The 15,704-nt window shown below is 34.6% G+C and overlaps 1 protein-coding gene across 2 annotated transcripts in view; it reads left to right on the plus strand.

The window, feature by feature from the left end:
• The window catches only part of PTPRK (protein tyrosine phosphatase receptor type K), a 540,251-nt gene that overhangs the window by 503,711 nt on the left and 20,836 nt on the right, over positions 1–15,704 (plus strand). For both annotated transcript variants that reach the window (XM_026504778.4, XM_026504780.4), the window contains exons 15-18: positions 4,300–4,460; positions 10,504–10,688; positions 12,218–12,305; positions 13,380–13,456. In XM_026504778.4, coding sequence (XP_026360563.2) covers positions 4,300–4,460; positions 10,504–10,688; positions 12,218–12,305; positions 13,380–13,456 — 511 coding nt within the window. The remainder of the gene's footprint in view (positions 1–4,299; positions 4,461–10,503; positions 10,689–12,217; positions 12,306–13,379; positions 13,457–15,704) is intronic.

Raw genomic sequence — 15,704 nt, forward strand, 5'->3', positions numbered from 1 at the left:
TTTCCTTTTCTCCTTCTAAACACTTAGCTTACCCTATACTTAGATGTGGAATGTTAGTTTGAATAAAGACAGAGAATATTGTTCCCTCTATTTCTCTAATCATCTTCAGTTTATTACCTTAGATGCCAGGGTATTCATCCAATCCAAAGGAATGATACAAAAAAAAAATTATTCTTGAACATTGCTTGATCAATTTTGATTCATCAACTTTTAAGGCTTAAGAATTGTGATTAAGTATGCTTGGAAACGTTTATCCCACAGTATTTATTTTACTAGGTAAATTTAAGCTAGCTTTACAATAAAATTTGGTAAGAGTCTCAATGACTATAACAGAGGTCTGCCAGTATTTTAAATATTATAAACGCTTGGCTTCTTATAATCTGCTATAACAAGCAGGTGTAAACTAACAGCACTCTTAGCTTATTGTGATGAATCATAATATCCTTGTTAAATCATGTTTGATGAAGCCAAAGGTAATTAACTGTACCATTTCATACAATTACGGAACACTTTTCCTCTTTATAGCCCACCCATATATCCACCTGCAGAAGTTTATGCTGTTGGCTGCTTTGATAATGAAAGTCATTTGCACATCTGTCAAACTCCAGTAGTTGCAAAATGAATTGCTTAACTGTCCTGAAGTACACCATATATACATACATTTTATATATATATATATATATATATATATATATATATATGTGTGTGTGTGTGTGTGTGTGTGTGTGTGTGTGTGTGTGTTGCACAGAGAGAGAAAAAGCATCAAACATATAGGAATCAATAAGTGTTTATAAGAATGTCAGTAAGCTTTTCATTAACCACTGATGTACCTGTAATGTTAGAATGAGATTGCCTTCTTAGTGGATGGGCATTTCTTTATACTAGGCTATATAGTAGGTTGTGATACTGTTACTGTAATACTTAGGGCTATTAGCATTAATCGTAATTCAAAAGAATGTCATAGATATATGATTTTAAAAGCTACTTAAACGTACCTAATTTAAATCTAAACATTCCTAACCTGAATTGGAGATTTTTTTAATAAAAGTAAATAAATAAATACAATTTAAAAGAAAACCAGTTGTGATCTTTGAGCTAACTTTCATAGGCATTGTCATAGTGACTGTCACTCATGATCAAAACACTTAACTCTAATAGCAATTTTTATTTTCTAGTAACCTGAATCAAAGCCTACCTCACAGGGTTGTTGTGAGGGCTAAGGTATAAAAGCTATTTGCATGGCTGGCAATAGAACAAAGGTTATATCCGCCCCCCATAATTTGTCATCTAACAAAGGTTTGTGAATCTGAAAAGTCTTTTCATTGCCATGAAAACTTTATCTGCCATACATTTGACAAGTTAGTTGCTTCTTATTTTTCCTTAATCACAAAATAGACATATAAATTATATATATTTTAAAGTAAAGCCTCAAAGTTTAAATCTGTCTTTTCTAAACACTTTGAACTGCCCATCCTCAAAATTTTAACATTATTTTTAATCCACATTTCAAGTTGTGTTATTTTTATCCAGTTCAATCTCAAATATTTTGAGGATGAATTCATTCTTCTTGTCCAAGAAACAAAGATTGGAAGTTATTCCTTAAATTGTTTTTTTACTGTTTAACACTTTTAAGGGGCAAAACATTTGTGCTGTATTCACATTCTTTTTCTCAAATTTATAATAACTAATGTTTAATTTCTAGAGCCAAGTAGATGCTTCATATTATGTACTTGTAATGTGGCATTTAAAAAAAAAAAAAAAAGCAACTGGATATAGTTGTAACAGCTTAGGCTCAGAACCAGGTCATTCTTCACTACTTACTAGATAAATAACCTTGGGCAAGTTATTTAACTTATCTGAGCCTCAATGAATTCATCTATACAATTAGAATCCTCTTGCTAATTGAATTAACAAATGAAAAGTGTGAAGCATATAACAGGCCTAATTCATCCATTCAGCAAGTGTTTATTGAGTGCAGGCTATGTGCCAGAGACTGCTCTAAGTGCTAGGAGTGATGGTCCTTCTCTCCACGGAACACATAGTGAGGCAACAAAAGGATACTTGCACTGATGTATGGTGAGGGTAGTCATAGGCAGAAAACACTGTGCTATAAAAATACCTAGCAGGGGAGCACCTGGGTGACTCAGTTGGTTAAGTATCCAATTCGTGATCTCAGCTCAGGTCTTGATCTCAGGGTTGTGAGTTCAAGCCTCGTTTTTGGCTTCATGCCTAGCTTTAAAAAACAAAAAAGAAAAAACAAAACAAAACAAACCACCTGGCAGGGAAACCTAACCAGAGGCATGTTGTACTGGGATCAGAAAGGCCTCCTGATGCAGTGAGAGAATGGAAGCTAACCAGATATTAGAGGAAAAGGAACATTGTAGGTCAGAGAACAAATACCTTACATGACGGTCCAGAGGGAAGTTTGGAAAGTAAAGTCTGTAGACAAAAATATGAACTGCTGATGTTTAATTTGCCCCATACATGGTTTCAAAAAATAGATCGACTTGAAAAAATCAGGAAATTTAACATAAATATTCTGATTCATGACTTGTCTTTAAAAGTAATTTTTAAAATCGGAGGCTCAACACTGGGATCAAATGCCAATAGTCACTTAGGCCGAGTTGCTCCCTAAATGGCTTTCCAGTTCTCCACCATCCCTACCCTTCTGTGTAATGTCTTAGCACTGGCAGCAGTCCTCATTTGTATTCCCTGTCTCAAATCGGAAAGATTGTTGCAGGGTTTTTACCCCCTAGCCTAGAAAAAAGAGATAATAACTCTTTCAATGAATACAGCAAATATTACTAATAAATGATGGTGGTAGTGGTCGTGGTAGTGATGGTGGTGGTGGTAGTTCTTGTTATACTATTGTCATCGTCTTATTACTAGTACTGTCGTTACCATTATTATTTCTTTTAAAAAAATTAATGCCATTTGCATCCTAAAACCTAGTTTCTATCTTATTTAAGTGTCAAACCTGTTGTATCAATATATTGGGTGTGTGGGGTATGTACCCCCTGAGGCCAAGTACTGTAATTCTCAGGAAGAAAAATCCGGAGTAGCTCTCAAATTGCCACATTAATTTTGTAGAGGAAAAGCCCTTGGACACAAACACAACCATTAAATGAGCCTTTAAAAAATATTTGTAATATCTTTACTCTAGTACAGATACTAATGAGATTCAGAAGAATATGTCCTAGTTAATGATCTAGCTGAGAAATGGCATTTTTCAGACAACTGAGGAATAATTCCAAGGCAACATAAACTGCTACCGTAAACATAATCTGGCTACTACAGGCTTTTAGAATGCCTTTATTTATATTATATATAAATTGCCTTGTTAATGTGATATAAATGTTTTATATACCTTTAATAGTTTTTTATTGCATGTTTTATGTGTAACATTCACAGAGAACCAGAATGTGTTTCACATCCTTGTTATATGAGATAAAGATGTCAATATTTGAGTAGCTCAAAAGTCTCACTCTACTAATTTCTGAATCTCCTCAGTTGCTTGCCCTGCTGCATTTATAAGACACTTCTTCAGTTAAGACTCTGCCATGTGGTTCTAAAACACATTTTTAGGATTTATCCATGGCTATAACTCAGGATTATGATCATTTGTATAATATGTCAACATTGTGTTTTCCAAACTTTTCTCAGGGTGCTTTTCTTACACGGTATATAATTTTTCCATATATATGTGTATTTGCAGTGGTAAATTCTGCAACTCTCCAGATTAAGTTGGGATTCATGTTATAAATATGCTGCTAAATATGTTAATGCTACACGTGTTGCATTTTTACTGAATAATAAAACAGAGAATGAAGAATGGTATTTCTTTGTGCATTTTAATTGGGTGACTCTAGTAAAATAAACTTTAAAAACTAGTCATGCTATTCCCCAGAAGAACTTCTAAAAGGTGATCAAAAGAATTAATTACCCGAAAACCAAAACTTAGCTTTAGCTTAAATTTTCCTTGAACAGTTTTACTAAGAAGTATTTGTTTATGGCTTTCATAAAGCATAGTTATAATTTATGACCATTTTAATGATACAAGAAATGAAAGGCTTCAACTGACCGCTTGAATGTTGAAATATCCATATGACGAATAGTTTTATAGCTACCAGCAGATGTTGTTTGAATATCAAACCTAATTCCTGAAATTAGGAAACTTGGAGATTCCAAACTACATCTGTATATATATTCTTATCCAAGCTTTCTTGAACTACTTACTGCTGGTGTCAACTCTCCTTCGAACCTCACACTAAGGTTTCCCATTTGTATTTGCCTTGGCAGCAAGCTTGCTAAAAAGCGCAAAGACGCCATGGGGAACACCCGCCAGGAGATGACTCACATGGTGAATGCTATGGACCGAAGTTATGCGGATCAGAGCACTCTGCACGCAGAAGATCCTCTTTCCATCACCTTCATGGACCAGCATAATTTCAGTCCAAGATGTAAGTTCTTCATTAAAATTTTAATAAGTGATTTTGAAGCCCTTTAAATCACTTTGAATTCAACACATTACCTTTGAATAGTGAGGAAAAAGTGAAACAGAGATGGACAAAGCAGCCAGAAAGAGAAAAAAGTGATGGGGAATATTATAGAATTTTTAAGAGGACTTGTTTTCAGTCTTGATACTGGATTTAGTTTAACTGCAAACTGTATGACTTTTATTACTGTATCATAAAAGATATTCATATACTACTGAAAACCGAATCATATGTCATTGCTTAAGTTGAAATACTTGATTGCCTACATAAAATTAGTTCACTTCAGAATTTATTTATAATTATTTTGCCATTTGAGTCTTCTTCCGTGTAAGATAAAGTTCCTTTAGAACTTTAACATCATAATTCTTTCTGGGAATTATTGGCATGGGTAAAATTATTCTCTTATTCTACAAAGACTCCTGGAGAATTTCAGTAATAAAACGTTAACTAGGGGAAGGAAGAGACTACATGCTCTTAAGTATCTGATGTGAAATCCAAATTTTTACTTGAACTGGGAGATTGGCAGGGAATGCTAAAATCCATCCATCCATCCATCTGTTCGTCCATATTAAAAATTCCTAATGTTGATCTATAAAGGCAGGACTTTTAACACATTACCCTAAAGTACTCCTCAATGGCGGATGATTTGAATAATTGCCCCACAATCAATATTACTGTTTATCTTCAAATTTCCTATGAATTTTATATTCTGTTCTATAGCACTGTGTTTATTTTGGTTCTTAAATTTTAAGTGAAATTACCTGACTGTTTCTTCAAACCCTCATGTAAAAGTGATGCATGAGGGAGGTAAATCATGGCTATCCTTGGCCATGCATATACAGAGGCATTCTGCCACAGACTCCAGAGATTGCTTACTCCAGTTTGAAACATGTATATAAGGAAAGAAGCTAACAAAATAAGTATTATTTCCTATACAGATTATACACATACGTAATGGTGAGGTTGAGAAAATAAAGTATTTGTAGGTTGTGTGTGTTTATGTCTTTTCAGAAAGGGAAGGTGTTTTTCCTGAAATGTTCAGCTTGGAGAAAAGTTTCCTTGATGTGTATAATAGCTATAATGCTGTATGAGTCATTTTGGAATTTAATTTTAATCATGATAGGGCCTTTTTCATCTGTTTTACTTCTATTTCACTATAAGTGATAGAGAACAACATAAAATATTATTTTTGTTGAAAATAAGTTTTGCTGAAAATATGGATGTACCATTTCTCTAACCACTTGATTTAATAATTAATCAAAAGGGATTTGAAAGCATTTTTGTTCCCCAAACTTTTCTACCTATTGCCTATGCTAGTACTTTATTAGGAAGCTTGAATTCAACAGTGTAACTAACTAAAGATATCCACTTACAAACTTGGAAGAAGGATTAACTCTTATTTCTTACAGCTTGCTGTAAAAAATTTATTTGGAATGAAAATGAGATCATTATTTCTCTAAGTATCTTGCACTTGAGAGATCTAAATGGGTCCCACCCCCCATTTTATGATCTTTATAATGTCCAGTTGAATCTTCCTGGCTTTTAAAATTGAGCAGAATACTGAACTTTAATTATAGGCACCTTTCCTGGTGTTTTGAGATAACCCAAGCTGAAAAAGAGAATTTTATCTTTGCAGGTTATAATAATCAAAGAAAGTTGAATAGTTGCCTTTCTTAAGATAGCAAAAATCTGTTTTAAAGGAAAAATGTAAAATACAACTTTAGGGCAATATATTCCTTCATGAGCTCTGTTTTCCTGCAGTGCCCAATGATCCACTTGTGCCGACTGCTGTGTTAGGTGAGGCCCTAATTCTTTATCATTCTTTCTTGCATGGATCACACATCCTTGCATGAGTTATAGCTTTGTCTACACAGTAATTATTTACAGTGTAGGAAGCAGCTTGATTTTGAAAATTAAGTCATGATCTTATCATGTTGTCATCAAAACAATCAGATCTAATGGATTTCAAATTAGTAAAATGCTTTTTTTAAAGCAACATATTTTTAAAGTCTTGGTTCTGTTAGATTTGGAGCAAAAGTACAGTGACCCTTAGTAGATGACTAACGTTTACATATGCAGGTTAGCAGAATGACCCAAATGCACCCATCTCAGAGGCCAATGCTACCTAAATGATTAGTTTATATATAAAAATCTACTTGATGGAAAGATTTTTCTCAATCCTCCTAAATTTATAGCAACTAAAGAACACTTTTCCAAGGAAACATTAAGAATGTGTGCATTTGCTTTAGTTTTGTCTTTATTAAGAATTTATAAGTGCAGGTAAAGTTACTACAATATTGATGTGGAGTTCTGCATTTTATATGCATCTTATGTGATGTGTTATCCTTCAAGAAATCTAGAATAAGCCAAGGTTTACCACTATACAACATCTAAGACAAATGGTATTGCTAGTGATGAATAAGGCCTTTTCAAATGTAAAATTAATGTTTAACTGTATATTTAAGAATGGAAAGAGTTTCATTTTAATTTGTACTCTATTCCTTGACTAATTACACACCAATGATTCATGACCAGCTTGCTTATATGTTAAGAAGTTCTATATTAGTTTTACCCCTGTGTTTCTAATATTTAAGATATAACCAAAAAATATGGAAATTGCCAGGTAAATATATCTTAAAAGTTCCCAATTCTCATTAAATATAAAAATTCAAATTTCTTGTGAACATAAAACTTTATCTTACATTTAATGTGCGTTTTTATTTTCCATGTATTCAACATTTAAGTACATTTTTAAAATATTTGGGAACCATACATTTTACTAAAATAATTATTAAACTTACAATTTTATAATATAAAGAATATATATTCTGAAACAATCTGGAAGTCAATGTTCTCTTTCTCTGATTGTACTCTCCTTTTGAGGTCCACACCAATAATGGCAGGGAAGTAAACTGGGGGAGTCATCCCAGTGGGTGCCCAATCATGTAGGGAGGAGCCAGGAATCATGATCATTGGAATGGCACCAAATGCCTCTGAAAATGTCATCTTCTGTCAAGCAGAATGCTGTAGAATGCTGTCAGCATCAAATTAATAAATAAAATTCAATTAAAATATTAAAAACTCACTGAGGAAAACTTAGTTACCTAAATGTTAAAATTTCATTACGGTAATATTCTAGGAAAATGTTGAATTGGGTCCAAGTCTCAGTTCTCCTGGGGACTCACAATAGGAACGTCTGAAAGTGCCTTATGTCTTCGCTTTCCCATCTGTAAACTTTGTCACAGTTTTGTAAAAAGAAAATGAAATAATATATGTGAATTTTACAAACTGTAACGTTTAAAAGATTATTGTAGCAATTTTCCCTGTGAAAAGGGATATTTATGTTTAAGGAAGGCTAGCGTTAACACAATAGTCATAAAATCTATCCATATAAGCAGTTGTTATGCATTTTATTTCATTTTGAAAGTCAAGCTGGTTGATTTTTTTAAAAAAATTATTCTTTAAAAGCTAAATCTCATTAATCATATCAGATGTAGAAATGATTTGTTGCATTTTTCATCATTCTTGGAATCATAGTGTTTACAGTTATTTTGCATCCACTTGATTTTGTATTTGTAAAGCAATTTTTGAAATCTTCAAATATTGCTTGATATTAATACCTACGTACTGATCTTAAAAGCTCTTCAAAACTTTTCATATTGATTCATATTTTTGTTTTTTTGTGTTTTACTGCTTCATTGGGTTAAAGTCCCTATAACTGGTAAGTGCATTGCAAAGAATTCTAGAAAACCTCTCCATCAGGGATATATTTGAAGTTATTATTCTTAAATGTGTAATAAGGATAATGATTAGAACATGTACTCTCCCTACTAGCGACATTATTAGGTGGTGTGATGAGGTGGAAATGTATTGAGATTAATAATTCATATGTGATTATTTTAATGAATACTGCTCATTGTATTAATGTGTTAAAGCTTAATGCAAAACAAAAAGCACTGTCTATTTCATCTTGTACATGCCATGTAAGATTTGGAATATGGGTGAATTCTTTGTTTCTCATTGAGCCTTTTACAATTGTGAATATGCCGCTGCTCCGGCAGGTATGATATGAGGTCTGGGGCTGCCGCATTCCAGCTTGGGTGATTGTATTTTGCCTCTCCGACATTATCTGTCCTCTTCTCATCCTAAATTGTATATTCTGTGACAGTGCCCAAATCAGTGGCTTCTCAATTTAATTTTTATGTTAACCTTTATGTCAATCTATCGATTGTAATATTTTAGCAAAGATAGATCAGTTGAGTGTAGTCTCATAGGAAGTAAAGGAAGCTCATGAATCATGTTTGCTAGCAAATGTTGGTGTGTAGAGGGGTGGGCAAAACCTGAGTCGAGTGGTTAGGTCACAACAGAATTCACCAGGGTTTTTTTGGAGTCAATGTGATATTTTTAGAAGTAAATGCCAAAAAAAAAAGAAAGAAAGAAAAGAAAAAGAAACAGGAAAAAAAAAAACATTCAGCCTAATAAGGGGAAGTAAAATAAGTGCAATCAAACTAAATTACAGACGCACACAAATCTGATTGTGGGGTTCTTTTTTTTTTTTTCCCCCTTCTCCAGGAAGAAAAAATGTTTATCATGGGGACAACAATTCATTTTTTGCCATATCCTATTTGTAGAGTTGGTGATAGAGCAGGCAAATGTACCAGCACTTGAAATATGTTTAACTGTTAATTAAATATCGTTCTCTACAGTATGCATTATCATTATAAACAAAGGTTCCCCTAAGAGTGTACTTTCTCTTCTGTTAATGAATATGGCAGTATAATGCTTTCCAAAATAACACCCCTTAAAACATTTGTTTTTTTTTTTTAAAGTGGTAAGTTTCAATGTGGTAAATATAAGCATGTTTTTTCTCATTGTAATGATTAGTGCTGTGGTCATTAAAATAATATTTATTCTTCATAGGTATAATGTTCTTGTTTATTTCTTCCTTATGACATAAAGAGACTTAAAAGTTTCATTTTCAGCTAATAACACAATGGGGATGGAGACTACACTTAAATATGGGTGGTGAGGGGTTCAGTCTATTTTAACGAATTCATTCACTGATGTATTTACTGAGTGACTACTTTGCGCCAGTCACTAGGAATAAAAAGACAACTGTGACTCTCTACACTTTAAGCATTCAGAATTTAGTGAAAAGAAAGAGATCAGGAAACAAATGTCTAAAATACAGACTCAGGGAGAGGACACATAGACAGGAGGCCATGGGAACATAACAAAGGAGCCATGTAGCTCATCTTGGATGGGTCAGGGAAGAATTCCAGAGGAATGGCCAATGCATTTTGCCCCAGAGACATACCCTAGTTTCTTTCTCACAGTGGCCGCAGAAGTCAAAATAGACTTAAAATAAAAGCAACAACCATCATAATAACCTAAAGGAGTAGAGACAGTATAAATGCACATATAACCCGGCTAATGGATACAGTGGGGCCTGGGGATGATTCTGTAGAACGCCTGTGTTTCCCAGTCACGACTGTCCCATGCTTAGAAGCCCCAGGTGGCAGAATAGGCCCACAAGGCTACAGAGAACAGCCCTATGGGGATGGGTTGCCTAGATGGGGTCTGTGAGCGAGGTTGGGATATGGTGGGGAAGGCATGTGTTCAGTTTACCCGCCAATGAAAACACCTCTCCAGTTGACAACTTGATCTTCTGGTCCTACTCTATGCTGCTGTGACCGCAGATACAAGAAAAAGGAAGAACACAACAAAATCTCCCACTTATACTTTCTAAAAGTGGATCATATGTCTACATCTCACAGCATCCGTTATCTCACTGACATAAACATAATATACTCTGACCTCATCCCTTGAGCTGATGTGAAAGGCTTTGTCTTTGTAGGGAAGCCGCCCTAGATCTAGGCTATATTTCTTTTTTCTTCCTCCTGTTATCAGAAAAATCTTAAGTTCTTACAGTCTTCTTTGCATTGATATATATTAAACAAGATAACTTTGTCTTTTTTTTAATCTTCTGGAATCTGAAAACTGCCAGATGAGAACCACAGTGCCACAGCAGAGTCCAGTCGTCTTCTAGATGTACCTCGCTACCTCTGTGAGGGGACAGAATCCCCTTACCAGACGGGACAGCTGCACCCAGCCATCAGGGTTGCCGACCTCCTGCAGCACATTAATCTCATGAAGACATCAGACAGCTATGGGTTCAAAGAGGAATATGAGGTGAAAGTTTCAATGCTGTGTTCAATTTTATTTCTAATCATAATAGTGGAATTTTCCATTTTTTTCTCCCTTTAACATCACAAGGAGTGCTCTTTAAAAACCACTTTGTTAGACCTTATATTTCCCTCCTGAACAGTCTGTTAACAGGATCCTTTGAGTCCCACTGTATCACCACAGATTCAGCCATTTGAATGACAGAAGCAGTAGGTACTTCTCTGCCTCTTTGCTTGTTGACCTGTGTTGAGAAGTGGGGTCGATATTTGTGTTCTAAAGGTACTGCTTGTCACTCGTAGTTTTGTGTGTGGCTTATTGGTTGAAGGTGGCCGGGAAGAAAAACAGAGCACTGCGAATCTAGACAACATTAAGAAGCCAAAAGAAGGATGTGGGAAATTCTTCTTCCAACTTCATTTCCCCTTCCTCCTAAATCCAAAATACAAGTATAAGTCATACTGCACAGGAAGTGGTTTACACTGAACATCTCAATAAACATAATACAGCAAAAAGGACAAAGTTCCTTTGCCGCTCGGCATTTACTGAGAAGTGTCAGCCTCGGGCACAGAAGGACGTTCCTCCACCTCCATACTCACAACCTCCGTATACACGCGTTTAAAGTGAAAGAATCCAAGCAGTACTTGACTTTGAAAGACCACCTCCAGTGCGTTCGACTGCATGAAGAATCTTTGAACTCTGTATTTTATTTAGATTGCTGACATCCCTGAGTTTGGGAGCAAATAAAATTAGCTGTGAATTGTGAAAGTTGGTTTTCAGTACACACCGGAAACACTATGCCAGGGCAACACTATAGTGCAAGGAATTACAAGATTCTGCCAGAGCTGGGTTTTTTTGTTCATTTCATGTGCATTCCTGTGTACCTCACTTCAAAAACCGTTGATTCTTTGAAGACCCCATTTCCTGTGTTGAGCAAAGTTTAAGTGTTACTGCAAAAAGAAATCTGTACCCATATTTTAAATTGCTGCATATGGTAATTAAACCAGTCAGCAAATTCATCTGTTCCAAGATCCTTGGACATGGGGACTCTTTTTAATTTTCATATGGTCCCTTGTTGTAGAGACTCAGTCCTTTTCATGATCTTCAAAGAAACTGAAATGGGAGGTATTGCACACGATTTAATGAATAATTATGGGGGAAAACAGGTTTTCTTTTTCCTGTTATAAATGCTAAGGGAAAAACATTTGAAAGAGACTCATTAAAAATAGTTTTGACGTTTTGATGCTTTCTCTACTTCCACCTCTCAGAGTTGTAGCAATCCTAAATTTGAAATCGTTTCAAGCTTCTTTTTTTTCCCTAAAGTTGTTTTTTGTCCTTATTTTGAACTCAGTCCAATGCAAAATGAACAAGTAGGAGTCCAACAAACAAGCTTTGAGATCTGAAAAGAGAACTTGTTTGCTCCTCTAGGACTCCCTTCCTCCCTGAGAAAAGTGGCTTTTATTATTTTGGTCTTCAGAACAGATAAACCTGATCCAAGAAAAGGAGTTAAATTCAGTCTTCTTGTCACTTTCTTTTTCCAGAGCTTCTTTGAAGGACAGTCTGCATCTTGGGATGTAGCTAAAAAAGACCAAAATAGAGCAAAAAATCGATATGGAAACATTATAGCATGTAAGTTCTCATTCAACGCTTGCTGAATGTAAATATCGTGTGTAGAAGATAAATATTAAGTAGCAAGTCCTCCGGATGTGGGTGTAAACTTTTAAAAAAATCCCAGAGGGTGGCACATCTGTTTATAAAGTCATCTATTTAATATTAAAACAGCATTGGCTATTGGCAGTGACTCTGAAGTTGTCGTCGTCTTCCTTAATTAAATTGACTCAGACTCTTCACCCTGTGGAGATAACATGCTGTTTGATTTTATGTTTGCACGTAAACACGTGAGGGTGTTATGGACAGCAGAGTATCAGGATAATGAAAAACAAAGGTCTTTTCAGTGATAAATTGCTTTAACACTTCTACCAAACATACTCAAGGCCAGAGTGTTATTCTTTCCATATAACCTTTATTTCTTCCGTGGACCGAGTGCCCAAACTCCTGCCGCTCCGTGTTCCTTGTTAGTAGGGACTTCGTTAGGTCTTCAAGGTATTGGCATGGGTTTAAATAAATCGGTTTTCCTATGAAACCACAGGAATGGTAAGGAAAGTAGCATAGTTTAGTTTGTAACCAGCTAGTGATGTACTTGGCCCACTCAGATCGCCATTTAAATTATTTTAAAATATCTTCTGAATACATCAGAATTCAACCTTGACTCCCAAGAAGTAAGAAGTCGAGAGCAGAGGTTTCAAAATTCACTCTCTCATTCTGTGGCCCATTTGCTGTAAAGTGCAGCAGGAATGGGTCCCACCCGTTTAAAACCAGATCTAAGAAGGAAAATTAGAAGTTAAAACGAGTTCAGTCCTTTAGACAAATCCATGACTCCAAATGATGATTCATCGGACATTCCCATGGTCCCTCAAAACTTCCTAACTATGAAGATGCTAGTCATTGAAGCTTTATTAACAGAATATTATAATAAGTACTGAGCTCATCAAACTTCTTGTATTTCTTTAAGGAAATTCGAATAGTAGCCTATTATACATAAGCTATCAGCAACCCCTGAATTATTTCAACTCTCTACGGAGGTCATTGTCTCGGAACAGAGGGGAAATTTAATAGCTTTATTTTATTGTTTAAAAACTTTAGATGACCACTCCAGAGTAATTCTGCAACCTGTTGAAGATGATCCTTCTTCTGATTACATTAATGCCAACTATATAGATGTAAGTATTTTTATAGTTTGGTGTGCCCAGTTTGTTGGCTTATATATGTGAATCTTTTTGCTTGTTATTACCTATAAAGTGATTGCTAGCTTTTTAAAATAAAGAACAAACTGTACACTTTTCCTTGTTCTACGTCCTAGTACTCACTGACGTTGTTGTGCTTTCTTTCACACCTGACTTTGGTTTGGGCTGTAGATTTGGCTGTACAGGGATGTAAGTACCACTATATGTAAATAACAGCACCCTATTATAAATATTTAATATAACTCCTCTTAATTACAGTTCTTACTAATGCTTAATACTAGTTACCTCTGCATGCTTCACCTAAGTAGCCTCATATGGTATATCTATGTTCATTTTTTTGTAACTCCTTTACATGTGTGAAGATCTATTTTACCTCCTTCCCTTTGCTATGTTTAGAAAAACAGGACCCTTTTTAGCTTTTGACAAGTTATGATGTACTCGAGTTTTATTTGTTGATGATTTCTGTTTCTGGTTTTTATTCTTCCCCTCCCCCAAACATGTGAGAAGCTGGATAGTATGATGTGTATTAGTGTTTCTGAAATTTTACTTTTTACATTTGACTTCTAATGTTAAAAATGGGTAGGAAGACTATTTTGTCGTGTGTGGTATTGGCCTGTTAAAGTATTAAAATGACTTAGGCAAAATCATTTCTAAATTGCATTTGTAAAATATACATATCACACATATATATCGAATCATGCAAACCAAAAAGCTTGTTTTGGTCACAGGTTTCCACTGTTAAATTTTGGTTACAAATGTATCTACATGCAAATTGTTGATTTAATGGAAAGTAATTAGCAAATCAAGATAAAATATTGTCAAGGAAGTAGGAATACTACATTACATGTAAGAAGGACAGGCTCTTTTTTCATATTTCCTGGTTCAAAATTATGCTGGAAATCTTGGGACTGTTGCTTCCCTTCTCTGTGCCTCAATTTCCTCCTCTGTGCAGTGGGGATAATAATAGTAGTACGCACCTCATCATTTTATGATGACGATTAAATGAAGTAATGCATGTTGAACAGTCAGCGCAATACCTAGCACATACAAAGCACTCATGAAATGTCAGCTCTTTTTAAATAATTCGTCCTAAGTGTGCTGAGATTAATCAGTTCAAGACATGCATTAATTGTAAGGCAAAAGGCAGAAGTACCAACTATTGCAGCATATATGTTGTATGCATTTATAGTTATATAAAACATATGAAGATTAGGCCCCAACTTTGTCTGATTTCCATAAATAGGAAATGACCTCTGTCACATTTATTAAGTTCATGTTTTATAGTTATTTTGTGAACCGTCATCATTGATATCTTTGAATTAATTAATTTTATTACATAAAAGTCTCTGAGTATATTGGTAAAAATTCTGATCATTTGACTCTCATTCAATATTTTAAATTTATCAGACATCTCAAAAGAGAAAGCTAAGCTAATGGTCCACTCTTTAGAATAAGAAATTCAACAGTTTTGTGACTAATTTGTACTTGTTCATACCTATTCAGTTTAACCTTGGTTTTCTGCCAAGACATATACACTGGAGCCTTGTTACAATACTACTTTATGGTTCATATGGTAAAACTGTGTTCTAAATGAGACTGTGTTATTATCCAGTCATTCTGTTAAGACCCCAGTGTATTTTGGCTGATTACTACCCAATTCCACAATGTTCCCTTACCCGTTAGTTTATTATACTTACGACTCTTCTGTAATTGGTAAATTTTTCATGAAAAACGGGAGATGAAATGCTTATAGAGCTTGGGAAAAATTATTCCATGAAAAATTGTACTATTTGGTATAAGAAGAAATAGAAAACTTCCAAACTGGCAGCAGTATGATGCTCAGCCTATTAAGTTTTAGATTGGAGATCTTCGTTTATGTGCATCGAGTTGCCCACACCAAATGTGGACAAATTGTACCACAGGCTTTTGCTAAAGTCCTTTGATAAATACAAAACAAATTCAAAGCTTGACCCTATTATACCATTAAGAGTTGTACTACTGAGGATGTACTGGAATTCAAATCAAATGAGAGCAACTAACAACTTATTTCTTATCAGGAATAATTTCTTTGTTGAAACAGTATTAAATGTTTAACCACCTAAAGCTCTTGGCACACTAAAAAGAAAAAAGTGCTAAATTTTTTGTTCAGGATAAGATGCATTTTATTTAAAACTCTTCTTTCCCTATATATGTGTGTACCTGTAATTATGTGTGTGTAAACTAA

This window comes from Ursus arctos, unplaced genomic scaffold, assembly GCF_023065955.2.
Source record: "Ursus arctos isolate Adak ecotype North America unplaced genomic scaffold, UrsArc2.0 scaffold_13, whole genome shotgun sequence".
NCBI lineage: Eukaryota > Metazoa > Chordata > Mammalia > Carnivora > Ursidae > Ursus > Ursus arctos.